This window comes from Trematomus bernacchii, unplaced genomic scaffold, assembly GCF_902827165.1.
Source record: "Trematomus bernacchii unplaced genomic scaffold, fTreBer1.1, whole genome shotgun sequence".
Classification (NCBI taxonomy): domain Eukaryota; kingdom Metazoa; phylum Chordata; class Actinopteri; order Perciformes; family Nototheniidae; genus Trematomus; species Trematomus bernacchii.
In genome coordinates, this window is record NW_022987732.1 from 1,746,567 (window position 1) to 1,773,929 (window position 27,363).

Here is a 27,363-nt window from a genome sequence, read left to right on the forward strand (position 1 = left end):
TTTTTGTTGTTTCTTTTTTGTTTTGTTTTTGGTTTTTGTGTTTTCTGTTTTTTTTTTTTTTTTTTTTTTTTGTTTTTTTTTTTTTTTTTTTTTTTTTTGTTTTTTATTTTGTGTGTGTGTGTGTATTTTCTTACTGTTCCGTCTATAGTGGCCTTTCACAGATGTGCTGTACCTGTGTGTGTGAACTGGTGTATGTGCAACACAACATTACAGTGTGATGGAAAATGCACTTTTTAAATCTTTTAAGGTTTTTCTGACTTTACTTGTTCCATGATACATGTGGTTTTTAATAACCCCCCTCTTATATAAATTAATAAAAAAAATTAAAGTGAAGTTTACTGTTTAAAATCATATTTTTTTTATCAAATTGCGCTATTGATGTAATGTTTTGTTAAGGTAATTATTCAGTGGTTAAATATACCTCCTTTTATCAACCAGCTTTAAAGGTCACCTATTATGCAAAATCCACTTCTTCATGTCTTTTCTACATAAACACGTGTCCCCTCTGTGGAAAGAGACTCTGGAAGTCTCAGGAACAAATACCCCCTCTCTTTTTGTCCTGATCCAAAAATATATGTGTATGTCAGAATGTATCTGTAGAAAAACAGATATTAGTCAATACATATGTTTTCCGTTATCCTTTAAAATGATTTGTTCCTAATATTCCATAATCCTACATGCTCTGCTGTCTCTGTGTCCTGTGACGCATGTGTTCCAGTCTGATGTTACATATTGGGAGTCTTTACTGATGACTTGAACATCTGCTCTGTGTAAGCCACGACCAGCTGTTTATGACATTACATCTCTGATAATTCCACTTAAAGAGGCCCTACTTGGCTTTTTGGGGTTTTCCCTTTCCTGTAGTGTGTCATATAGGTTTTAGTGCATGTAAACGGTCTGCAAAGGCTGAAAGTTCACACACTCCCACCGCTGCATGAAACGCCTCATTTTGACTTCCATTGTATGTCTTACGTATCAATAGAACCACTTGCACTTCTTTGGCCCCAACACATTGTACGTGATTGGCTAAGGGGCGGGACATCTCTTACCGGTTGACCAATCACAACAAATGAACATATTATGTCCTCTGTAAATAAAAATCATTCAAGGTACAGAAAACAGGGGCAAGAAGAAGCTTAAAAAAACGTTTCTGGTCCCCCCCCCCCCCTCTAGCGTGCATTTTTCTGCAATCGTCATCAGCGTCATGTTCGTCATGTTGTAAACACATTTTTTTTTTAAATGACTGCGATGGAATGACGTTTTGAATTTGTTCGTATGGATGGTTTTTGAAAAATGCAGTTTCCCCTCAACATGTGCATGCTCTCTCTCCGTGATGCTAAATACGTCATACAATTTGGGTTTGCTATCACATTCCCATTAGCATCCTAATGGGGTATGTAATGGAAGTTCAGTTTTAAAAGTGTTTGAAATGTTTTGCTGTCCTTGATAAAAATGTCTTGATAAAAAGAGCCTTTTCTTATCAAGCTCCACATTTGTGGAATCAGCTTCCAGTTTGTGTTCGGGCGGCAGACATCCTAGCCGTTTTTAAGAGTGCGCTTAAGACCTTCCTTTTTGATTAAGCTTATAGTTAGGGCTGATTATATTCAGCCCCTAGTTTAGCTGCTATAGGCTTGGACTGTCGGGGGACACCTTACTTCTTCCTTCTGTCTGTCTGTACCTGTGTACTCTCATGTTCCCAATAACCCAGCTTCCCCAAATTTCTTTTTGGTGTCTATCTACGCCGGGATCCTGAGTCATGGCTGTTGCTGTGGTCCTGGATCATAAATCCTGGATGGATATCCTCGTGGATTAATCTTCTTATTATAGACACACGCATTTCCAAACATTTGGACTAACTATGTTGTAAATGTATTATCTTTTCAATTTACACACGGCATCTATTGCACGTCTGTCCGTCCTGGGAGAGGGATCCCTCCTCTGTTGCTCTCCCTGAGGTTTCTCCCATGTTCCCCTTTAAACTGTGGGGTTTATCTGGAAGTTTTTCCTTGTACGATGTGAGGGTCTAAGGACAGAGGGTGTCGTATTGTCATACTGATGTTCTGTACAAACTGTGAAGTCCACTGAGACAAATGTAACATTTGTGATATTGGGCTATATAAATACACATTGATTGATTGATTGATCTTTAATGCATGGGATGAAGTGTTTTTTAAGGGTGATTGGGAATAGAGACAAACCTTCTCTCTGTAAATCAGATTTAGGGTATAGGTCATGTGTTCTAGTGTTGTATGACATGTGAGAAGGAGCCCTGCTTGCAACCATTAGGGATCTTTAAGAGGACTACTTAACAAATATTGTATTTTGTGCATGCATTGCTTTCATCATCACTTTCTAGACAGCAGCTGAGTTTGTTTTTTAAGACAACAAGTACAATAGAAATCGCACACAGTGACAGAACCAAACGCATAACAGCTGTCCTGTAATACGATCAGTAACTGAAGCCACAGTTTCTTACCTTATAGTTGCGGCAGGTGGGGTTGAAGGCGTTGGTGCCGCATGCGAACAGCGTCTCGTCGTTGCGTGGCACCAGCACTTTGATATAGTTGTAACATTCATCCTGTCAGGTGGAACACAGACTCATGTTACTGCGCGTCGGGGACCAGGTCCAACCACAGAATCAAAGCAGGACGAGAGAGCCTTTGACTGTCATTGCACACAACCCTCCTTTCTGTTTTACAGTCACCATTGTTATTCCCCAGGCTGATCCTTGTGGTTACAATGTAGCTCTGGGGAGGGTAATGCTACGCTCAAGCCCCCTGCCTGTCTGCTGATGGATGTGCCGCTGATTGTGATAAGCTGCCTGCAGAACCATTGCTTATTGCAAATCTACGCTGTCGAAATAAGTCGAGAGAGAAAAGAGGCAGATAATACTCACGCTGTTTTTGCCTCTCACGGTGCACTTCTCCACATCCTTCGTCTTCCAAGTCAGTTTCTGAAAAATGAACAGACAGCCAACTGTCAGCTCAAAGACAAGCTGTTTCTCGCCATCGCAGCTTTTGTTGCTCCCAATCGTTCAAGTGCTATTACGAGACAGCTGTGATGAAAATCTCATTAACTTCAATAAACTGTTGCGGAGAAGAAAAACAAACAAAGGGGGAACATATCAAAGAAGCGTCGACAGTGGACAGCCAAACGGTGTGTGTCCTCAGTGATAGAAACACACACCACACACACACACACACACACACACACACACACACACACACACACACACACACACACACCACACACACACACACACACACACACACACACACACACACACCACACACACACACACCACACACACACACACACACACACAACACACACACACACACACACACACACACACACACACACACACACACACACTCACACACTACACACACACACACACACACACACACACACACACACACACACACACACACACACACACACACACACACACACACACACACACACACACACACACACACACACACACACACACACACACACACACACAACACACAATATGAGGAGCAGTCAATTAGCCCCAATTAACCTTCTGGCCCCACACCCCGGAGTCTGTTTACACACTTCCTGTCTGTGCGATGGTCGTCCAATGGAAAAAAGATCCATCAACCAGTTAAAAAGCTCCGCCAGTTGACGGTTTAATGTCCTACCTTCAATTGTCGGGTAATATTATGACCAGAAGTTTCTCAGAGCTCATAAATAAGGCAGAGGAGCTGGCAGCTGTTTACACTGCGGCTTCACTTCCAAGATATTCTTCAGTCAACAGTTTCTGACAGGATACGAGCAGACAGGAGCTCGATGTCTCGCTCTCTGACGCTTCAACACGAGGGGATTATGGGATGGCTTGGAGCTGTGCAGCACGACTGGGGTCTGCTTTGAGTCGGAGCTTGAGGCCGCTTCTAGGATTCTTTTGAGACTCATTTGAATTATTATGAGTGGAAAGTGTCTGTCTTTTAAATGTTTTATCTTGTACACAATAAAGAAATGTAGCTACCTGTAAATATATTTATTTTTGTTTACAAATGGTACACCTTTATTTCCTCACACAATTAGAAATATTTTTAAAGTGTAATAGAAAATGACTTTCTTATTTTAGAGATGATATCCTATAATCATTCATTCACATTTCTTTTTTAAATACATTTGGACATTGGGTCTTTAGATGTTACTTTAATATTGTTTAATATACGCACATAGGATATTCCTAAACATTATTGTTTAATGCTAGCTCTTTTAAAATGGCACAGCTCGCCCTCTTCACATTTTGATATACTGCACATATTTTTATTTGAATACATTTTCATAATGTAACTGCAATTTATTTTTTGTATTATATGACATTGTTTTCAAATAGTGCTATTTTATGATTTAATTCCTATTATTGTGTTTGAATTTATTAATTATCAACCAAAGCAGATTCTTTGTATGTGTACAACTTGTTGGCAATAAATTCTGACTCTTAACCCCTTTGTATAAATGCTTTTAAATAGGGTTTAGAACAAAGAAAGAACACATTTAACAAAAAGACATGTCACAAAACTAAATCCTTAAAAGGCACAAAACTGGAGAGACTTTTGATTCTTCCTTTCCCTTTTGGCTGCTCAGGTCTTCAAGGTGTTCTGAACCACGGCCTTGCACTTATCGCCCTGTGCTAAAACACATGTTGATGCCTTATTGGAGCCGGGGGGGGGGGGGGGTTCACTCCTCTTGGACCAAAAGTCCCTGAAAAACAATTTGTCCCACAGGCGCCTTATTCTGTTGTTTCTCAGAGCTGCTTTTCCATTTTATTGGAAAGCTTTCCATCCAGCGGTCTAATCAGAAAATACTTCGTAAAGAAGAATGCAATCTAACAGACGGTACAGCTGATGGAGGACAGACATGCATCTCAATAGTTCAGGGCTTCAAACCAAAACTTTTCTTGATTTCTACCGAATGCAATATGTTTAATAATGAATAAATCCAGTGAAATGGCCAAACCCACTAATGCATTAGTCATTCCCCTTTAGATTTCTGACTTCCCTTTTGTTTATGTCACACTTGGCCGAAAGCCATATGCCTCTTTCTGCAGATTTATGTGAAAAAGGTCTTAAATAAACATTTTGATTTCTCACAAAGGCTCATTAATTTCCTGAAACAGCTGCGCTCTGTAGTTTTCAGTAAACATTATTCAACCAGTTGAAAACGGTGCCTTTGCTCGGGACTATTTTCAGCGGAGGATTGATACACAAGAAAGGGTTTTACATCAGACTCAATCTTAACTACCACCAGTTTAACATATGTACAATTAGTTAGTGGGATCTATTGATTGTTGGTTTGGGTCTTCAAGAGGTTTGGACCAAAATAAAATATGGGGGGATGCCCTGCACTACATGGTGCTGCACATATTTTGTATGTTTGATACTTTTTGGGACACACACAAGACAATCTGTCCAAATATTACAATCAATAAGCTCAGTCAGGAGGTTTATACTTCCCTTCATAGTGTTTAATACCTACTAATACTGTTCCTACTGTACATACTGTATTGAGAATACTTATAATATATACATCACTGCTTTCCTAACACTTCTGGTTTGATGCTAACTGCATTTCGTTGTGCCAGTACTTTTACTGAATGACAATAAAGACTGAAGACTAGTCATCATTTCCTGAGCCGTATATAAAACTCCTTTGGTCTCTGATTGGAGAGCCAGCGCCTCCAGGATGCGTGGAACATCTCCGGCGTGACTTTGTGAAGGTTTGACACGATTCAGCTGAGTCAGCATTATGGAAATGGACCCCGCCTTGTCTACGCTCCATTTGGTTTACTAATAATTACTTCTGTTATGGCCACCGAAGCCCAGGGAGATCAGCAGAGGGGGGAGAATGTGATGAGGGTAAAAGATGAAGAGACGGTTTGAAATGGATTTTAGAAGATGAAGAAGAAGAAGACACACCTATTCTAGAGATACGAGTCATTTCGGAGAGTAAAAAGCATTATATTGGTACAGTCTTCAATGATTTCCCACTCTGCTCCTGCTGTCACGCTGGAGGCGGCAGAGGCTCGAGTAAACGGCAAAAAAATACATCGTCTTATAACATTCAATCTCCAAACTCTCATATAACGTAACGGAGAAAAGATGAACTGTTCAAAAGCTCCCATTTCTTGGTGCCACAGGTTTACACCCAGATCAATACTTTTAGATCTCCCTCACATGGAGAGGGGGTCTGATCAGAATGCATATCCGTGTTTAGCACTCATCTAAATACGAGGAAACAACAGTCCGCGGCCTCTGAGGGCTTTTATTTAAGTGCAATCGTGTTTGACAAATGAGATTCAGATGGGAAGGAGCGTGGCACTTCAGAAGCCACGAGAGTCCCGCTGCACTTGTATTGGATATATGTCTGAAGAGAGATTGCTTAATACTTCAACGGAAAGGCAGACAAGGGGAGAAAGGGAAATAATGACATACAAACATTACAAGAGATTTCCCGTGAAAACACACGGGGGTTCAGAAAAACAAGTCTTATATCAAACCTTACCTTTGAACAGGTGAAGGTGTTTATATTTGACATAATATCAGTTTTAGCTAGCAAAACCCCGCATTCAGTTATGTGAAATATGTTTGATTACATCGTCAAATACCAACTAAATGACCACAGAATCCTAAAACCTATTTTAACATTATTTACATAAAAGAATCCAGGAAATCTTGGTAATTGTGTTAATCTTTTCTGGTTACTCATTTAGAGATTATTGGTATTGGTTCTGAATGACCACAAGGTGCCAAACATATCCTTAATGTCGTATTTAGAGTAAGATCTCTTCCTGGTTGTGAGTTTGTAAGATTGAGAAATTTAACAGAAAGCTGATAATAAAAGGCAAAACATAACATTCAGTTCCTGTTGTTTTAGCGTCAAATTGTATCAATTTCGAAAGGTTAACAGAAGCCTGACTAAACTTTGACATATACCAGTCTGTGATAATCGATCAAGGTACGTTCCTCTGATCTTAACTAAAGTGAAAAGCACATTTTTTAAATAAAAAAATAAGAGGATATTTGTGTAAATGAGGTCTATTGACCATAATGCCAAAAGTTAAAGAGTACATGTGGTAATGAGTTGGAATGAAGTTGGCTTTAAATGCGACACCATCCTCTGTGTTTAATTTGAGTATTGACTGGTGCACAAAGTAATGCATGTGAGACACTTATTAGAGGGTGTTTCTCAATCGCGAGTAAAGCTGCTTCAGAGCCACTATTTCAAGCATACTACGTCATCGAGTCCCGCCGAAGTACTGTTCCAATCTCCAGCATACTTGGAAATCTACCGAGCCCGGCGTACTCCGTTTGGAGAAATATCGAGGCTGCACATGAGTAGACTCCGCGGTCTTAAAATCCCCACAATGCTTTGCGCACGGACCAATTTCCCCAAATCTGTGGCGGAAGATGTAAGAGGCGGGGCCTCTCATATGACGCACACCTGCACACTTGCTAGCCTGTTCTACTCTTTGTTTTCCGAATGTCAGGAAGTATTCTTGACTCGCTTCTGAAGCAAGATGCTCGGCAGACATGTGCTACCAAGCAAGCGTACTCGCGATTGAGAAACACCCAGAGTGATCTTTTATACCACATGCTAAATATGCTATATGCTAAACACTCAAACCAGGACAAAAGTCCTCTGCAGCTCATCCAGAATGCAGCGGCTCGTCTGGTCTTCAACCTTCCTACATTCTCCCACACCACACCGCTCCTCCGCTCCCTTCAGTAACTGCTAGAATCCACTTCAAGACACTGGCACTTGCGTACCATGCTGTGAATGGATCTGGCCCTTCCTACATCCAGGACATGGTTAAACCATACACCCCAGCACGTGCACTCCGCTCTGCATCAGCCAAACGGCTCGCTGCACCCGCACTGCGAGGGGGACCCAAGTTCCCATCAGCAAACACACGTGGGTTTGCTATCCTGGCTCCAAAATGGTGGAATGAGCTCCCCATTGACATCAGGACAGCAGAAAGCTTACACATCTTCCGGCGCAGACTGAAAACTCATCTCTTTCGACTCCACCTCGAGCAATAAAATTACTAACAAAGCACTTATATACTAATAAAGGACTGGCTTATCTAAAGCTAGTTGAGTAGCACTTGAAATGTGTTGGCTCTATGAAACCTGATGTACTTATATGATTCAGTTTTCTTCAAGTTTGTATCTTCTTGCTCGAATGCACTTATTGTAAGTCGCTTTGGATAAAAGCGTCTGCTAAATGCAATGTAATGTAAAAAGTTGCACAGTTGACGGAAAGACAACACACAATTCATTACAGCGATATGGATTCAAACGCATATCAAGCCAGATGATATGCTGGATATCAAACATCGAAACAGAGGTGTCAGTGGTGACTACATTTTGTCAGGATTGTGTGCAGACGCTCCTACCTGCTGTGGGATTATCTGCTCAGATGAAGATGCAAGGTTGATGGCAAACACATGGTCCCTGGAAGAGAGTAAAGACAGCGTTATTGGGGCGTCTCCACATGCTTCTCGTCAGTGTTGAATGCAGAGCTCCATAAGTCTCTGATCCAACCATTTCACCAAAACAATGCTTCAAAAGGACGGATCGAAGCTGGTGGGAGGTGGATTAACACACTAAGTTTACTGGCTTTTGAGTGTTGTGAAAACTTTCCACAACACTCAAAAGTTTCCCAACTATCGACACAGCCCGAATGAATCACTTTGTGAAGCGAGGCGTGCACTCTGTGTATGCAGCTGTGGAAAATATGAAGTCCATTTAAGTACATTAAGGATAAACATTTTTTAGATGGGGTTCTTGGCAGTGAGAGCTCTGCAGTTTGAGAGGGAGCCAATAACTGAAGCTCAATTTATTTTGCACATTGGAGTTTAGGTGGAGGAGGAGCAACCTGTACTTGTTAGATAATTAACCTACGACATCTTGATTAAGAGTGAAGCAGTGATGGGCAATTAAGATGAGAGATGCACGAGAAAGACTTGTTGCAACAACTGCAAACAGGAAGTGTTAGTGTGCAGGTCCGTCTGGCATATTTACATAGTTAATTAAGTTTAGGTGCATTCAAGTCCAACGCTAACAGCAGGAAAATCCAGTATTTACAGGATTTTGATTCATGAATAACTCTGTAAATGTGCATTTTTACGTTATTTACTGTTGACATGTCTTTTGTTTACCAACTTTCTGCTTTACTATTTTTTGAATACCTCTCTGCTTATGACGTTGCACATTTTGTACATTTCTCTCCCTCACATGCCTTTCAATTTCCCATTTGCCCGTTGCCTAGCTCTCACTGGAAATGAGACCTGAATTGACTTCAAGCTTAATTGACTTTTACGGTGAAATTAAGGTGAAACAAACAACTAAATCTATTATATAAAACCCATGATAAGATCAAACGGATACTTCAGGGTCACAGTAGCCTAAACATTTCCTATGTGTCATGAACAAAACAAGGAAAAGTGGTCAGAAAGAGATTTGTTATGCCTACTTTATCAAAGCTTTTTTGTAGCAGACAGTCCTTTTAACTTTGATTAGTCTTTGCATTTTCTTTCTCTTATTACCATCAACACTGTTATTGTCCGATACTCAGAAGGTGTAGAGTACACATTGCGTTTCTGTTTTTGCACTTGCTTTTCTCAAAGAACGTCCTCATGTCCTACTTGACAACTACAAAGACTTGCAGCCCTTATACACTATGTACCCATTTGTGTAAAATAATACCTTTATGAGTTATCCCTTTGTAAAGCGAACATGTTATGTGGGCAGCTGAAGAAATGGCCTGCTCCTGGAATTATTTTCTCCAACATTTTAGCCTCAGTAAACCAAATAAACAAAGCAGCATCAGATCTTTCAAGAGCCCATTTGCCCGTTGCCTAGCTCTCGCTGGAAATGAGACCTGAATTGACTTCAAGCTTAATGGACTTTTACGGTGAAATTAAGGTGAAACAAACAACTAAATCCATTATATATAACTATAAATGGATACTTCAGGGTCACTGTAGCCTACACATTGCCTATGTGTCATAAACAAAAGTGTTTTTAAAAAGAAAAAGATATGAACGTAACTATTTTTTCCCCTATTTTATCAAAGCGGTTTTGTAGCAGAGAGTCCCTTTAACTTGTCCTTGATTACTCTTTGGATGTTATTTTTCTTATTTCCATCAACACTGTTATTGTCAGATACTTAGAAGGTGTAGAGTACACTTTGTTTGTGTTTGTTTTTCCATTGGATAATATCTAAAAATGTCCGCATGTCCTCGTGTTAAATCCACCATCTTACCATGAGCTTGACAAATACAAAGATTTGACCCATTTGTGTAACATAATACCAGTATGGGTTATCCCTTTGTAAAGCGAACATGTTATGAGGGCACCTGGAGTATTGGCCTGCTCCTGGAATTCTTTTCTCCAACATTTTAGGCTCAGTAAACCAAATAAACAAAAGCAGCATCAGATCTTCGGTAGTGATACACATGTGAGAGTGGAGCACTGACCGGGCAGCGATGTAGAGCATCCGGTTGATCCTCAGCATCCTCTGGAAGTCCAGGCCCAGGCGCACGGTGTCGTTGTCCGACATCAGGCCCTGGAAGCTGGGGAAGAGGTAGGAGGCTGAGGGGGGGGGAAGACATGGAGGGAGAAAAGGGAAACAGTTTAATAATAATAATAATAATACACTTTATTTATATAGCACCTTTCATGCTTGACGCAGACAAAAGTGCTTCACAGAGTATGACAGAAAAGGATAATAACAAATGAGGAACATCATTAAAAACAAGGTATATCACTGAACCATAAAACAATAACACATGAACAGTGATAATACAATTGCCCCAAATTATGAGCCAAATGAAAAAGATAGGTTTTTAATTTACTTAAACAATTGAGGTTGCTGTTCTATTCTAAGATCAAACGGGTTTGGGTCAAAACTGTTTTCTTGGTGTCTAAGCTCCTCAGCAAAGGTTCGGCTACAAGAAACGTGTTACAGTATGTCCCTTTGAGGTCTTGGTAAACATTTCCTTGATAAAAGTGGAAAAAAATCATGTAATTATGTATTTTTTTAAGCTGTTTCACAAATAGCTCAGTTCGTTTGCGCAAGAAATCAAACGCTGAAGAAAAGATATAACCTTTACAGTTTGACTAACAATAAACCAAGGTTTCAAGTTGGGAGACTGTACCAAAAACCCAGAGCCTGCACTGTATGCTAATGTGCTCTTGTGTAGGTGGATGAGCAGAGGAGAAAATAGCATCCAAAGTTGCAAATTAGCTGGTGGTGTCAAAGAAGTCAGTCTGATTTAAATAAGCGACTCCAGGAAAGCATTTCTTAACGGACATGTCTGGGGGCTGTGCCAAAAAGAGGACAAGGAAACAAAATCATCTGGATGTTTGTCTGATGAAATCTTATTTAAAAAGCACTCCTGTATCTCCGAGGTGATTAGAGTCAACCTTGGTGTTGTCGGGAATGCAATTTAAATCCTTTCACCTGAACAAACCGCCCGGGAAGACCTCTACAAATAAAGAAAAGTCAGGTCTATAGAAATCAGGTGCATTCACACAGAAGTGGTGAGTTGAGCTGTAGTGCGAAGAGAACGAACGAGCAGGAGCTACGGTGATGCTAACTCATGTAGCACTGCTTGATTTTCATTTGCCCTTCATGCTGCCGTGCATTTTAATTTAATCTTGCCTTTTTATATTCCAGCAGATTAACGTACTGGAGGGATTTAGACAATGGGATATGGAGTCCAGCGGTTAAATAATGACAGCCAGTCCGTAGATAGACATGCCTTGCAAATGTTTGATAAAAAAAGGATGCTCCAGGCAGAAATAAAATAAGCCGAGTACTGGCACAAGGCTGTCTTTCACGTCGGACCTCCCCCTGCTGTTTCCTTTCTATTTCTTCGTCTGTACTCGACTGTATTAAAATGCCCTTCAGCTTTCTTTCTGACCGTGCTGAATTAGCAAAGCCTGATAGAAATACACAACAATTGGAAATTAGACTCTCCACAGGGAGCCGTATGCCCCCCCCCCCAAACGCCTGCTCTCACATTGACTGCTTAAAGATTGCAAGGCCTAATGTCTGAGTGAGCGTGGACCCCGCTGTCTGTCTGCTGAAGAGACTCTGAATTCCTCCCTCTGGCAAATGAGGATTTCTCTAATTACTCTGCAGCACTTCCACTTCCTTTAAGGGCTCTGGGGTTAGCTGGAGCATTGCTCAGGGCAACACGCAGGAGCAAAGGCTGGAGATGGTGCCAAGGGTTACCTCACATTACTGCCTCTGGAAAAACATGCCGGCCAAAGGCTGAATCAAATCTAAAGTGTATGTCCTTAAAGGGGCCATATTATGCTCATTTTCAGGACACACACACACACACACACACACACACACACACACACACACACACACACACACACACACACACACACACACACACACACACCACACACACACACCACACACACACACACACACACACACACACACACACACACACACACACACACACACACACACCACACACACACACACACACACACACACACACACACACACACACACACACACACACACACACACACACACACACACACACACACACACACACACACACACACACACACACACACACACACACACAGCAGGGGAGATGATGGGGGAGATGCAAAAAGAAGAATGTGTGATATAGGATGGAGGTCTGTATGCAGTTCTTAAAGTATTTTACATTAATCTCTCTCCTGTGTTAACCTCTGGAAACTCTGCAGCTGAGCAGTGACACTGAGCAGGTCCGCTGTGACACCTGAGGGATGATGGGATGCAGGGAGGTATTTAACTGGTTCTATCAGTCTATGCACATGCTGCATTTCCTTTTTTATCTACCATTGCAACTTATTTTATCAGTATGTAGTGTCTCTACTTTAAAGAGTCCTCTCCTGCTGATGTTCAGGTGTATATCAGTATGTAGTGTCTCTACTTTAAAGAGTCCTCTCCTGCTGATGTTCAGGTGTATATCAGTATGTAGTGTCTCTACTTTAAAGAGTCCTCTCCTGCTGATGTTCAGGTGTATATCAGTATGTAGTGTCTCTACTTTAAAGAGTCCTCTCCTGCTGATGTTCAGGTGAATATCAGTATGTGGTGTCTCTTTAAAGAGTCCTCTCCTGCTGATGTTCAGGTGTATATCAGTATGTGGTGTCTCTTTAAAGAGTCCTCTCCTGCTGATGTTCAGGTGTATATCAGTATGTAGTGTCTCTACTTTAAAGAGTCCTCTCCTGCTGATGTTCAGGTGTAAATCAGTATGTAGTGTCTCTACTTTAAAGAGTCCTCTCCTGCTGATGTTCAGGTGTATATCAGTATGTAGCGTCTCTTCTTTAAAGAGTCCTCTCCTGCTGATGTTCAGGTGTATATCAGTATGTAGTGTCTCTACTTTAAAGAGTCCTCTCCTGCTGATGTTCAGGTGTATATCAGTATGTAGTGTCTCTACTTTAAAGAGTCCTCTCCTGCTGATGTTCAGGTGTATATCAGTATGTAGTGTCTCTACTTTAAAGAGTCCTCTCCTGCTGATGTTCAGGTGTATATCAGTATGTAGTGTCTCTACTTTAAAGAGTCCTCTCCTGCTGATGTTCAGGTGTATATCAGTATGTAGTGTCTCTACTTTAAAGAGTCCTCTCCTGCTGATGTTCAGGTGTATATCAGTATGTAGTGTCTCTACTTTAAAGAGTCCTCTCCTGCTGATGTTCAGGTGTATATCAGTATGTAGTGTCTCTACTTTAAAGAGTCCTCTCCTGCTGATGTTCAGGTGTATATCAGTATGTAGTGTCTCTACGGAGTCCAATGGAGGCGTTTGGGATTTAGGAAACATTGGGATTTTAGCGTTTGCAGACCATTTACATGCACACAAACCTAAATATCACACTACAGGAAGGGGAAAACCACCAAAGAGCAGAATAGGGCCCCTTTATTCAGACCATCATTGCCACTGCATCATTAATCAGCAACTATTTTGATAGTTATTCCGTCATTTTCAGGCAAAATGACCCAAGAGTCCTTGTATCAGATAACAGTAAACGCAATGTCTTTTAAAAACATTTGGTAGGTCATCTGGAGGATAAGGAGACTGTGAAGGGCCATTTGTAATAAGATGAAGCACTAATGAAAATAAATAGTTGCAGCACTTAATAAAATGTCATCCAGGAATTTGGCGGCCAATGTGCAAATACATATTTCGTGAAAAGAACAGTCAACGTCTAGTGTTAATCTTAGCTGTTTTTTTATCACCTTGAAATACTTAATGAGTTGTACAATACTCTCTAAATGGTTTTATAAAAAAGCTGTATTAGGGTTTAAATGTCATCATATCTCCTGGACAATAATGTAGCCTCTTTGTGAATATGTGTTATAGTATACAGCAATATAGTAATTTACATAAAAAGACAAATGAAATACACTCTGTAAATGGCAAAGTCAAACCGTACACCCTTTTTATAGATCCATTATGGCTTAGCTCCAAAAAAAATGGGATTAATTCACCATTCAAAAGAGATTAGTTATTTTCAATGATCACAGAGTAGATGAGATGAGCCATCGTGTGTTTAATGTTAGTGGACAGTCCTTAGTTGCGACAAAAAACGTATAATATACTTTATAACTTTGCCCTCCACATCACAGTTTGACATTAATCGGCAGGACATGGTTTATGGAGCCTCTGCATCCGGCTGAGAATGACATTCTGGGGAATAAAGTGAATACTAGAAAATGTGTTTTTCTCATATGTCCTCGAAATGTCTGACCTTGAGTATACTGTCTTGTATCCGTGTAGTTTATCACGAAACAAGCGAAATTCGTCTCCTGACGGGGGGAGGAGCACCTCTTTGCTATTTTTGTAAGGATTAGCGGAGGGGAAGTTTGGACTGCTGCAAACATGGTAGAATGAGCAGTTTGTGGATGTAAACTGCGGCTACTTTCCTCTCTCTACCACAAACAAAACAATAGATATTACGTTTCACAACCACCAACACTAGTTCGGCCACTGCCAGTTACAAGCTAGCAAACATAAACAAATAAAATATGCTAACCAAACACAACATTACATTTGTCTGCTAGTCAAGCATGTGCGGCTGAATCCCTAAGATCGTTCCGCTAATGGAGAACATATAGTCCAGAATCCCAGAACTCTTTGATTTGGAGCTCCAAGATCACAAGCACTCTCACATGGAGTAAAATTCCTCAAAGAAGGAGAAAAAGTTGATTTGATTTCAGTCCTTTTTCTGAGATAAGTGAAACCTTTTTTATTGTTAGGAACCATTTAAAGACAGCACGAATCATAGCGGAGTATTCTTACTTCAAAACGTGCCTGGAGGCAGACTTTAATATAAGATCCAACATGGCAGCAGCTTCTTTTGTCAGAAACTCCTGCATTATTATCTATATTTCTTGCCTCCAACAGTCTCAGCAGTCACAGAAAAGACAAGCTGCTGAGCTGAGTCGTCTGTCCACTTCCAGAAAGAAGTAGTGAGTATGATATTATAGACTTCGTCCCCATGAAGTACCACCATTCATAATGGACGTCTGGCGGAGATGTGCGGGACCTCGTGCCCCGCTGTCACCTGCAGGAACCAGAGGTGATAAATTGCTCTCATTACACCTGGGATGGAGCTCCACATATAGCACTATTAGCGCAGCTATTCCTGCTAATGGTTGCGTTACTCTCTTCCAGATAGATCAATTACAGTGTGTGGGCCATGGTCTCGGCCACCTCTTAAATCAATTATGGGCCATTACATTTAGAGCCGGGACCTCAACGTGGACCTCCCCAGTGATTGGGTGCCAGGGTCCGATGAAGCGGTTTCTTCAGAGTCACAGACGTCCAAGAAGCTCCTCAGTCAAACTCTTATCTATGTGCGGCTGCTGCTGCTGAACTCTCTGCAGCTGGAAGGGCTGAGCGATACTTCGTCATCAGCCTTTATCAGGTGGTTCAAGTCCCCTAGGTGTATTGGGGTTAGGTCCCCACACGCGGGTTTTGTGAGGTTGTGCCCGTAAACTAACCTTAGGTAGGAGACAGAGTTTCCGTTAGCCGGTAGTTACCGGACTTTGACCGGTAAAATATGCTGAAGACCGGCAAATCTAAATCTCTCCGGTCAAAATAATTTCCCCTTAGCACAATACCGCATCAGTTGCGCCACTTATGTGACAGACAAGAAGAGTATGTGACAGACAAGAAGAGTATGTGACAGACAAGAATAGTATGTGACAGACAAGAAGAGTATGTGACAGACAAGAAGAGTATGTGACAGACAAGAAGAGTATGTGACAGACAAGAAGAGTATGTGACAGACAAGAAGAGTATGTGACAGACAAGAAGAGTATGTGACAGACAAGAAGGGTATGTGACAGACAAGAACAGTATGTGACAGACAAGAAGAGTATGTGACAGACAAGAAGGGTATGTGACAGACAAGAAGAGTATGTGACAGACAAGAAGAGTCAATTCTAATGTCTAACACTTAATGTGGAGAAAGAGATGTCCTGTATGGGTTGATTGTGCGTTGATCTGTTGGTAATGCCTCCGGTGGGCATGTAAACAAATGCATAATGCTGCACTATACTTTGTGGCCTCACCCGGTTGCATAGCGACGCTTATTGTTGAGGTGTCTTGATAAGCAGGTAGTCATATCATTAGCTAGAACTAGCTCGATCTGATCGATATGGACATAAACGCGAGTGAAGTCTAATCTGACGGGAGAGAGAGATCAGCTGCTGCTGACGAGTCGACATGCAGCTCTGCATGATCATCTGCAGCGGTGAGCGGAGCAACACACACACTTCAGGTTAGAAAATCACACGTAGCTATTTTAATTACCTCTCAAACTACCTAAACTAGTTATAGATACGTTTAGATTTACTGTCGGGTCACTCATTACTGGATCCGTGAGCTGCATGATACTGACGGGCTGTCAGGAGAGGGAGAGAGAGCGCTCCGTTTATTATTCTTGTGTTATTATTCCCGTGTTATTGTAAGTTACTGTACACTTTTGAATAATGTAGTTAATCTACTACATATCTACAGATATTGTTTAATATCGAATCATATCAATTTGTTTTAAAGCTCAATAAATAACAAAGAAGACCTTTGACCGGCACTTATGTGATTTTGTCTGGAAGATTTCAACTTTAACGGACATGTTGACCGTCAAAAAAAAATTGTAACGGAAACTCTGGTGGGGCACGCTCCTATCAAACAGAAAGTCAAAAGACATGAATGTCTGGGAGCAAATTAATTGTATATGCTACACAAATATGGCCAGGATCCGTTGAACTTTCGGAAGATTGGGTTGCAGATTAGAATTTTCCAAAGGGGGGTTCGTTTAGCATGAAGCACTTGGAATAACTAAAGGATAAGTTAACAAAGAAAGTAGAAAGAAAGTGAGATCATAGAAAACTATTTCTTCTAAAAAGTGAAAAATGGGGGGGCGGCGAATAATCAATTAATATTCGGCAGGGTTGTCCGATTTTCGAATTTGATCATGGTCAGTTTCTGGCATCCCTAGTTGGTACCAAGGACAACAAGATCCAATATTGCCTTTTTAATTCTGGTCTTTGTTGTGTTCGCACAATTTGATTAACAACAAAACAACAGGTGGGAACATAAAGCCGTGGGTAACTCATTCAGAAATGAATCTTGTGTCTGCACCAGAGTCAGTTTGTCAGTTTTCAAGCCAACCCAAAACCCAACTGGGACTGAGCAGCAGCATCCTAAATAAACATTTTATAAACATCATTATATGACACTTTAGTCACTTAGTTTGTTACCAAACCATTGTGGAGAGAATGGATGCAAATGTTGTCTTAAAGTGGACCTATCATGCTATATTTGAATAATATAGTGTAGGACCATACCTATATAAGGCATATTTACAGTACACTTTTTTTTTTTCAAAATACCAAACAGATCATGCATTTTAGCCATGCCTCATTTTGCTCAATTTGACATTTTTTAGCTCTGTTTTTGCAAGGGCAGATTCAGTGAGAACAGCACCATCTACAGGCCTGGCATATGTACTACAGCGTCTCCAGCGCTTTCGAACGGCAATGGCCGTGGCTGTCTCCTCCTGATTGGTGGAGTTGGCCCAATAGCCGTAGCGCCACCGTCCTGACGTCAGGACAGTGTTCAAATCTGGATCAGTTTTTATCAGATCCGTTGCAGCTCCTTTTTTAGAGATTTGGGTATGGAGGAAAATAGAGAGGGTTGTGTTTTCTGACACTTGGTGAGTTCCCTGGAACACCGGGGACACATATTCATGTGGAAAAGACGTACAAAAGTGCATTTTGCATGATAGGTCCCCTTTAATAAATAAACTCAGTAGCATTAATATATCAAAATATTGCAAACAAGGAACCGTTTAGGAACAGAGCCTCATTACAAACAAACTAAGCAGATTCAAGCCATTTGTCTCTGTAAAAACACATAAGAGTTGTTCAGAAAAACAATCAAGATAAAGGAGCAAACGCATCCAAAATAAACATTTGTTTGTTTTCTTGGGTACAAATGATTGTTAATGGGTTTTCTGTTTTGTTTTAACCTTATAGTTAAAGTGTAACTAAAGTAGAGTAGTATATCAAATAAGGTCTTCTTATTTGACATATTACTTTGCTTTAGAGTAACATAAACACAATATGTCTTTGTAGGATTACTCCCTTACAAACTGTCCCTCAGCTTTGACTAGAAAACGTGTTTTCTTGCTGATATAGTTCCTGATTGTAAACATCCACACCAAAGGGAAGGAATACATATATCCCAGCCCTTTCTTTGGTACCAACGACAGTACCAAAGAACTGTTTTGTTTTAACCTTATAGTTAAAGTGTCACTAAAGTAGAGTCATACATCAACATATGTCTTCTTATTTGATATATTATTTTGCTTCTCTAAATAGTTAGGATTACTCCCTTACAAACTGTCCCTCAGCTTTGACTGGAACATGGGTTTTCTTGCTGATATATTTTCTTGATTTTAAACATCCGAAGCAAAAGGGAAGAAATAAATATATCCCCGCCGCTGAATAAACGTCCCGCTGAGAACATGCCCTCGAAACACACCGGCTGCTATAAGCCTCACTCCCGGGTGCTGCTATTATGCCTTAGTGACCCTCGATGTACTTCTACATTGCATTTTTTACTCCTGCAACCATGGCAACACTTTTTGAAACAGATTTCTGTTGAACTCACACTCTCTGCCCACGATGCTGATGGGCTCCAGGTCCTGGGGGAAGGGCGTGCCTCCGGAGGACAGCTGAGGGAGGAAGGAGGCCAGGGTGAGAGCCAGGAGGAGGGGGGGGGGCCTCATGGTGGCGGACGACGATGAAACCTCACCAGAAACACATGTCCCGCAGATCAATCACCTCCCACCTGCAGAGAGACCAGGGTGAGGACACGTCAATGTATAGGTCAAAGACATCTTTCAGTTTGCGTGTACAAGACAGAGGGATCAAAATACTGTTTCCCACAAGCCCCAATATAAAAATACATTAAAATATGTATATCCTATATATACACAAACAGACACATTTATAAGCTACGCAAAACAATGCAAACCGCTTGAGCCTATGCTAGAGGATGGAGAATATTACAGTTCTCCTAACCATTGGGCTAGTATATCGAATCAAACCATATTTGATATACTTTCACTGTTTTTAATAACCCTAACAATTTGCATGCATTTCATTTTTTCGTTTTTGTTTCATGTGTTTATATATTTTTAAAAGTAGAGTGGTTTATTATAGTGTATTCTAACTTATTGAATATACATGTGCCCCTTTATAGATATTCTATAGATGTATTTCTTTCTACAGTTGATATGTACATATTTAATGTTAATACATATCCTGCTGTGAACAACGATAACCCATACATCAAATCTAAAATAATCTAATTTATTGATCACACATTGTAAATTGTTTTGTTACAGCAGCATGTCCACAAGGTATTGCACATGAGCCAGTAGAAAGATATATATCTCTAGAATACACAATATAAAATATACTGTGATAGACAGACCTACTACTAAAAGACAAAGGATATTATATACTACAGTACATTATACAAGTGTGAAAAGTAGTTATTCAAATACAAATCTAATCTCAAGTAAAAATACGTAGAGGAATCGAGCGGTTTAACGAGGAAACTTCAACAATTAGCAGCAGCATGTTAGAGGTGGCAGCTAAGTTCCTATTAGCATGCGCCGCCTTATGTCAGTGTGGCGATGTGATCGAGTGTCCCTGCTGAAGTGAGAGGAAGACACACAAAGACAAGGCAAAGTCTCTCATAGGTGGCTTGGCACAATTAAAAACTCGCCTACACGGAGAACGCCTTTTCACCCGCTCTGACACCGGGCCTGAAGGCAGCGCTAATTACTGAGGTTAAAGGTCAGTAAGGGAGGAATGGAGACGTGTCCGAGCCGTACTGTACCCAACCTCTTACTCAATACATGCTAGGACCGGTTATAGCTCTCTATGACGCTGACAATTATAAGTGGTTTCAGAATTAACGGATGGAGGGATAGGAAGGAAGAAGAAGTAGATCATGGAGCTTGATGGACACATTAAGCTACAGTTGTTAAATACATGAATTGTACAAAGTATAATAAGAAAATACTTATCCAGGAAAGTATAAGAAATGGGAAAAAGCTAATAATTAGACTTAAAAGCTTGATGGCAATCCGAAATCACACATTTGTCCAATCTAACATTTGCCGTTTTATTTTATATAACTTGTTTTATCCGCACCAAAAATAACAATGCATAATGGTGGAAAATTTGATTTCACAAAAATCAAATAATTAATCGGTCAAATTTGAATAAAATAAAAGGAGAAACGTCCTGAAACTGGATGCACACCCGTTTACTTATTGATCCGTATGTTGTAGAAAGGCGGATTTTTCCAGCAAACTTTAATCTGTTTGCTTGTTTTTGCGATATCCTGCTAAATATTAGTCGAAATGACAATACATACAATTCATTACATGTCACTTGTTAGACGCTTTTATCCAAAGCGACTTAGTCAATACTGTGGACAATCCCCACAGGAGCAATTTGGGGTGAAGTGTCTCAGGGACACAACGACATGCTGACTGCAGTGGGGTTTGAACCTGTGACCCCCTGATCCCAACACCAAGGCGCTATACACTGCGCCACACGCCACTCATACATTTCAATTCACTCCTTCATAGTTCTTATGGTTAGCATTTAAGAAAAACTACAATTTGCAGCTTTTTATATTTGCAGCACTTGATGTTAGACACCTCCACAGACGTGCACACGATGCAACCTTTCAGAAGACAGTTGGCTGGTGAAGTGATTCATTCATCCTGAAATACTAGTCACACAAAAGAAAGACATTGATTTGCATAATGTCAACTCAATAAACAAAGCCACAGTGAAATGAAATGAAAGTTAAGAGAAAAGATGAAATGTTACAAAACAGCAGAACGTGGTTGACAAGCGATCTCACAGAAAGGCAGAAAAAACCAGAAAAAACAAAAACAGCTCGCACACAGATGTGGAGACACCTGCATTGATTCAAAGTCACACACTGTCATTTCCAATGAATGGTCCTGAGAACAACTCTACTAAAACTTTAAGTTTAATACGTGGGAATATTGAAATTGTACACAACAGATCGTTTCCAAATCTCTTTGATATCTTAGTGAAGAGATTAGAATCAAGCGTACTTAATGACTGCAGACTTATTTAGGCTCACTCTCCTCTACAGTAGTCCTTATTTCCATATTGTATGCACTGTGTGGCTTGCCAATGAGACGCGGGCCACATGGTTTTTAAGTGGGGGCAGAAAATTAAGTCAACAGAGACATGAACGGTCATCAATATTGATAATGGTCCGCTTCATTTAAATGCATGGGAGAAAGCTGCATTTAGCAATGAGGTCAAGCGATGATCGCAATAAATGGAGGGGAGTGGGCGGGCGTCTGCTGCAGTGTACTTTGAGACTTACAACAGCTTATGTGGCCAGCCTTAGGCGATATATATATGAGGACAATATACCTGATGGATTAGCTTCATATGCCATGATTTGGATGTTTTTCTCCTGCCAAGGAGGACAGCAAATTGAACAAACAGATTAAGTTTCAGTGGCATCGCCGCAAGAGACAAATCCATGAAAAACAATCCCTAGAAATGTCAGAGATATTCAGGGTAAACTAACAGGCTTGAAGGAAGTTTGGTCATGCAAAAACAAAACAGCTGTAAAACGCCAAGCAAAGAGTCCTATGTTCAGACATCGAAGAACACTGAGGGAGCGTTATATTCTTGTGAGGAAGGAGGATAAATCATTTATTGACAACCTGGGTACTTAGCTAAAGGAGGCAGCCAGCAGAGTGTGATGATGATGCATGCAAAACAAGGGCTTACGCAAGACCACTCATACACGCTGAAACCAAAGATAACACTTCGACTACAAGCCAAGGCAAACCATGCAGGCTCCTGGTGAATTTCATATTATCCACAGAAAGCCTCACTGCCTTAAAAGGAACAGAACTGCCGTGAGGAACTGCAGGCCAAAGCAAATTCAGGAATAAAGAATTGATTGCACTTTCATTACAGCATTTAGAAAACAGAGACTGTGAGCAGAACACTGAACAGAGACAACATGTCATCACTGACACAACGTAATGCACAACCTCCACTGGCTGACAGCTGCTGAACAACCAGTTAGTCTGCACTGTCGTCGCCTTAAGTCATTTTCCAGAGAAGAGAAACGTCACAAAGGGGGATGTGGCTCAGCAAAGGTGTTTTAAAAACAACTGAAATAGCCCTCATTCAACTCCTCTAACACAAGGAGAGAAATGCTGAGTCAGGAAAAGATCCGTCAGACAAAGATTGGCGTTATTTTTATAAACATTGACATGGTCACACCACTTTACAGACAGATTTATAAGATCATAAACTATGTCTGAGGGTTCAATAAAACCCCATTAAATACCACATCAATGTTGGTTAACCGAAACAAGTGAAATGTTACAAATGCAGTACATTTCAGCCCTTGTAATGATGTGTGTGACCACAAAGGACATGGGTATGTTAAGTATTAAAAGTTGGCTTCGAATGCTCCATAAGATTAATTAAATAGAGCCTATTTTTAACACAATCTTAGTTGTTAAAATGACATTTAAAAGTTATACATATCAGATAAGAATACAGAGAACATACTGTATGTTTGTATCAACCAAAATAAGTAATGAAAGTATATTAATGTATACATTTCTGTACATATTACAATATTTAAGGTATTAAAGGTTGAAAGCATCACTGTCAGTATTTTTCATCAACAGTAAACTTTATATTTGCACCCAGCCCTACAGTTAAAAAAGCATGTATGGTGCCAGACTACCTCTGTGTGTTGTGTATGTTAGTGACCTCATGCAAAATGACTATATTCAGCAAAATCCTGACATTTAAATGCAATGTACCAATGTCCGTATTAAAGGTTAAGGCTCTGATTTGGTTCTGTTTCAGCTCCGTCATTGTCCCGAGAGAACAACTGGGAAAAAGAAATGGCTTCTCATTCCTTTTGACCTTTTCACAACAGAGCCGAAACACACCTGAAGCTGCCGTGTTTACCTCGCATGCAAATGTGTCAACAATGCATCCCCCCCTCTGGAATCCTGAACTTTCTTAATCTAAACTAACACAAAGTCTAATCAGTTAATGACTTTGTGTTGGGTCTGAGGAGGGAGGGGACAGCTGTCGAAGGGAAATAAGCCACCGCTTATCTCATCTGGTGTTCGCTCTCTGTGTTCTGGGGTTTGGATGGGAGGGCTCTGATCATTTTGTTTTTAATGAACTGGACTTGTTAAGCCATCTGGGACATTGGCAGTTGGGCCTCTTCGGAGAAAAGAGGGTTTCTGGGACGCTGACATGCCATTGATCATCTGACAGTCATTTGGATTAACAAACAGTGAGGTGTCTGTGAATTGAATGGATGTATCCAGAGGGAATGTTGGAGTCTCAAGCCCTTCAATTGTTTTAAAGAGTCCTCTCCTGCTGATGTTCAGGTGTATATCAGTATGTAGTGTCTCTACTTTAAAGAGTCCTCTCCTGCTGATGTTCAGGTAAATATCAGTATGTAGTGTCTCTACTTTAAAGAGTCCTCTCCTGCTGATGTTCAGGTGTATATCAGTATGTAGTGTCTCTACTTTAAAGAGTCCTCTCCTGCTGATGTTCAGGTAAATATCAGTATGTAGTGTCTCTACTTTAAAGAGTCCTCTCCTGCTGATGTTCAGGTGTATATCAGTATGTAGTGTCTCTACTTTAAAGAGTCCTCTCCTGCTGATGTTCAGGTGTATATCAGTATGTAGTGTCTCTACTTTAAAGAGTCCTCTCCTGCTGATGTTCAGGTGTATATCAGTATGTAGTGTCTCTACTTTAAAGAGTCCTCTCCTGCTGATGTTCAGGTAAATATCAGTATGTAGTGTCTCTACTTTAAAGAGTCCTCTCCTGCTGATGTTCAGGTGTATATCAGTATGTAGTGTCTCTACTTTAAAGAGTCCTCTCCTGCTGATGTTCAGGTGTATATCAGTATGTAGTGTCTCTACTTTAAAGAGTCCTCTCCTGCTGATGTTCAGGTGTATATCAGTATGTAGTGTCTCTACTTTAAAGAGTCCTCTCCTGCTGATGTTCAGGTGTATATCAGTATGTAGTGTCTCTACTTTAAAGAGTCCTCTCCTGCTGATGTTCAGGTGTATATCAGTATGTAGTGTCTCTACTTTAAAGAGTCCTCTCCTGCTGATGTTCAGGTGTATATCAGTATGTAGTGTCTCTACTTTAAAGAGTCCTCTCCTGCTGATGTTCAGGTGTATATCAGTATGTAGTGTCTCTACTTTAAAGAGTCCTCTCCTGCTGATGTTCAGGTGTATATCAGTATGTAGTGTCTCTACTTTAAAGAGTCCTCTCCTGCTGATGTTCAGGTGTATATCAGTATGTAGTGTCTCTACTGGGACATGTCTGCATACTTTAATGTTCAAAAAGCTTTTATTTTTCTCATACTGCCTGCGACCAAGCGTCGCTCCTGGACGTTTAGGGAGTGAGAGTGTGTTGCTTTTGCACCCTCTGTCTGAAACCAGAGCCCAGTCTGCTCTGATTGGTTAGCTGGGCGGCTCTGTTGGGATTGGTCAACAGCTTAGAGATGTCCCGCCCCTTAGCCTATCACGTACAATGTGTTGGAGCAAGTAAGCAAAGGAGTCCAATGGAGGCATTTCAGGTAGGGGTGTGTGTGTGTGTGTGTGTGTGTGTGTGTGTGTGTGTGTGTGTGTGTGTGTGTGTGTGTGTGAGAGAAACTACCAACTGTTTAGCCTTTGCAGACCATTTGCATGCACAAAACCCTATATAAATATACACTACAGGAAAGAGAAAACCCCCAAAAGCACAATAGTGCCTCTTTAATGCAGTATTGAGACTTAAATCATAAGATAATCTCGTTCTAATGGTTGGCATGGAGGCCAGGAAGTCATTTGAATTCATACACAAACTCCTTTGAGTAAATGAAAAACACTTCACTCCCATAAAAAGTCACATTTAAAACCATAAATTCCAGTTTTCCCTCGATCAACTGCTCTGCACAGTACGCACCTGTCCACTCTCGGGAAGTCTTTCTCCTGCCAGAAACCTGGTGCGCAAAACTAAACAGCAGAGCATTATCCCAATGAAGAATCACCTCCATTATTCCCTGACCCTCATTGGCAGCGAGGCTAATCCACTGGCTTTTGATAGCCACAGAATAGAGTACGCCGCTCACCTCTGTGCACTCGGATATCTCTCAGCCCCTTGGCAATGGACATATTTAAGCCCAACTATCCTCCATTCTCACATAATTGTGGTACACACCGGCCAGTATAATGAGTAAGCGTATCCCTGGACTCCTCAATAAGTTCAGACACAATTAGCCACGTTAGCCTCTGCTATCTGTGTGCTATATTAACACCATGAATATAGCAACCAGAATGACAAGTAAAGGTAAGGTTTCATTGTGGATACAAGATTAACGTGTAGGTTTACAGGAATGAGATGCAAAGATAGGTTCATGAACAAAAAGGGGACAACAAAGACCTGGTTGTTAAATATAATAGAGAGGTGGTGATAATGTTGTATAATTCATACAAATGCACAGAGAGCACTGATGTTGTGCTTATAGATATGTCAGGTTACATTAGTGTCTTCATATCCCCACTGAGCAGCTCCAACAACAATTACTCATCCTTTCTATATGCTGAAAAGATATATTTACAGGAGCTTTGAAAGCAGGCACACATATGGAAACATTTCATATTATTAGAATACAGATGACTACAAATTAATCTTCCAATAGCATTAGGGAATTATAACCGTGTGTCAAGTTGTTTAGATTTGCTTTGGCAGGCCTGTATATGTATTACAAACCTGTCGATTATTTTTGTTGTTATTGTCAGGACAACCACATGGGAATTAATTGTGACGGGGGGAAAAACAACCCATGATATGAATGGTGCATGGTGAAACAAATACTTCATTGTTGAGGCCTGAGCCATATTGTCCCTCCCTAAAGTGCTTTGGGAAGGTTCATCAGACCACCAATCTCCCTGCAGTCCCATGACACGAATCACACCGCTCATCACCATCTGCACCGGGTTGTTTTTCTCCCGGCGCTCACAACTTCCCCGAGTTGATTGTGCACAGACGCCCTACCTGACATTCATAAATAACCAACAATGAGAAGAAAAAAATATCCCGAAGGACTCGGTCGGTGAATATTGACCATCAATTCTGACCGTAAATATCAGAAGACACATTTGTCTGTCTGGAGAAAGCCTTTCTGTTACCCAGCAGTCATTTCAACTCTGCACTCAACCCTCTCAGACAGGAGGAACTTTGCTAATTAGATTTCCAATGGCTAACCACGAAGACGTCGTCGCAGCAAATTGGAGTTGGGATCAAGGAGCAGTGGGCAATAATTGAGGGACCGATCCCCCGAGGACACAGAGGTGAATCGTAGTGGGCTAGTTTTCAGACAGTTATTACACAGGGTTCAAAGGAGTTCAGTAAAGTGTAGTTACAGCCCTGCTACGATTAGCAATACTTTCAAAAAGAACATTACATTTTATAAAGATATGAAGCTTTTAGAGCCACTCATTTCACTTATTTATTTTTGTAATTCCACTGAAATGATTAAGGTTTAACATCCATGACTCTAACTGTGGAAGTGCTTCCTTGATGGACGTCTTATGAAATTAAATGTTCTTTCAAAACTGCTTCAAACTATTCACTTTTTATAAGAAGTGTACTAACACAGTGACATCACCCATT

At 40.7% G+C, this 27,363-nt stretch overlaps 1 protein-coding gene across 4 annotated transcripts in view; it reads right to left on the bottom strand.

Annotated features, from left to right (window-relative positions):
* sema6e (sema domain, transmembrane domain (TM), and cytoplasmic domain, (semaphorin) 6E) overlaps window positions 1-27,363 on the bottom strand; it is a 180,398-nt gene that overhangs the window by 65,104 nt on the left and 87,931 nt on the right. For all 4 annotated transcript variants that reach the window (XM_034145698.1, XM_034145695.1, XM_034145696.1 and 1 more), the window contains 5 exons: window positions 19,241-19,420; window positions 10,523-10,637; window positions 8,438-8,495; window positions 2,897-2,953; window positions 2,477-2,578 (listed from right to left, as the gene is read on the bottom strand). In XM_034145698.1, coding sequence (XP_034001589.1) covers window positions 2,477-2,578; window positions 2,897-2,953; window positions 8,438-8,495; window positions 10,523-10,637; window positions 19,241-19,358 — 450 coding nt within the window. In that variant the 5' untranslated portion in view covers window positions 19,359-19,420. The remainder of the gene's footprint in view (window positions 1-2,476; window positions 2,579-2,896; window positions 2,954-8,437; window positions 8,496-10,522; window positions 10,638-19,240; window positions 19,421-27,363) is intronic.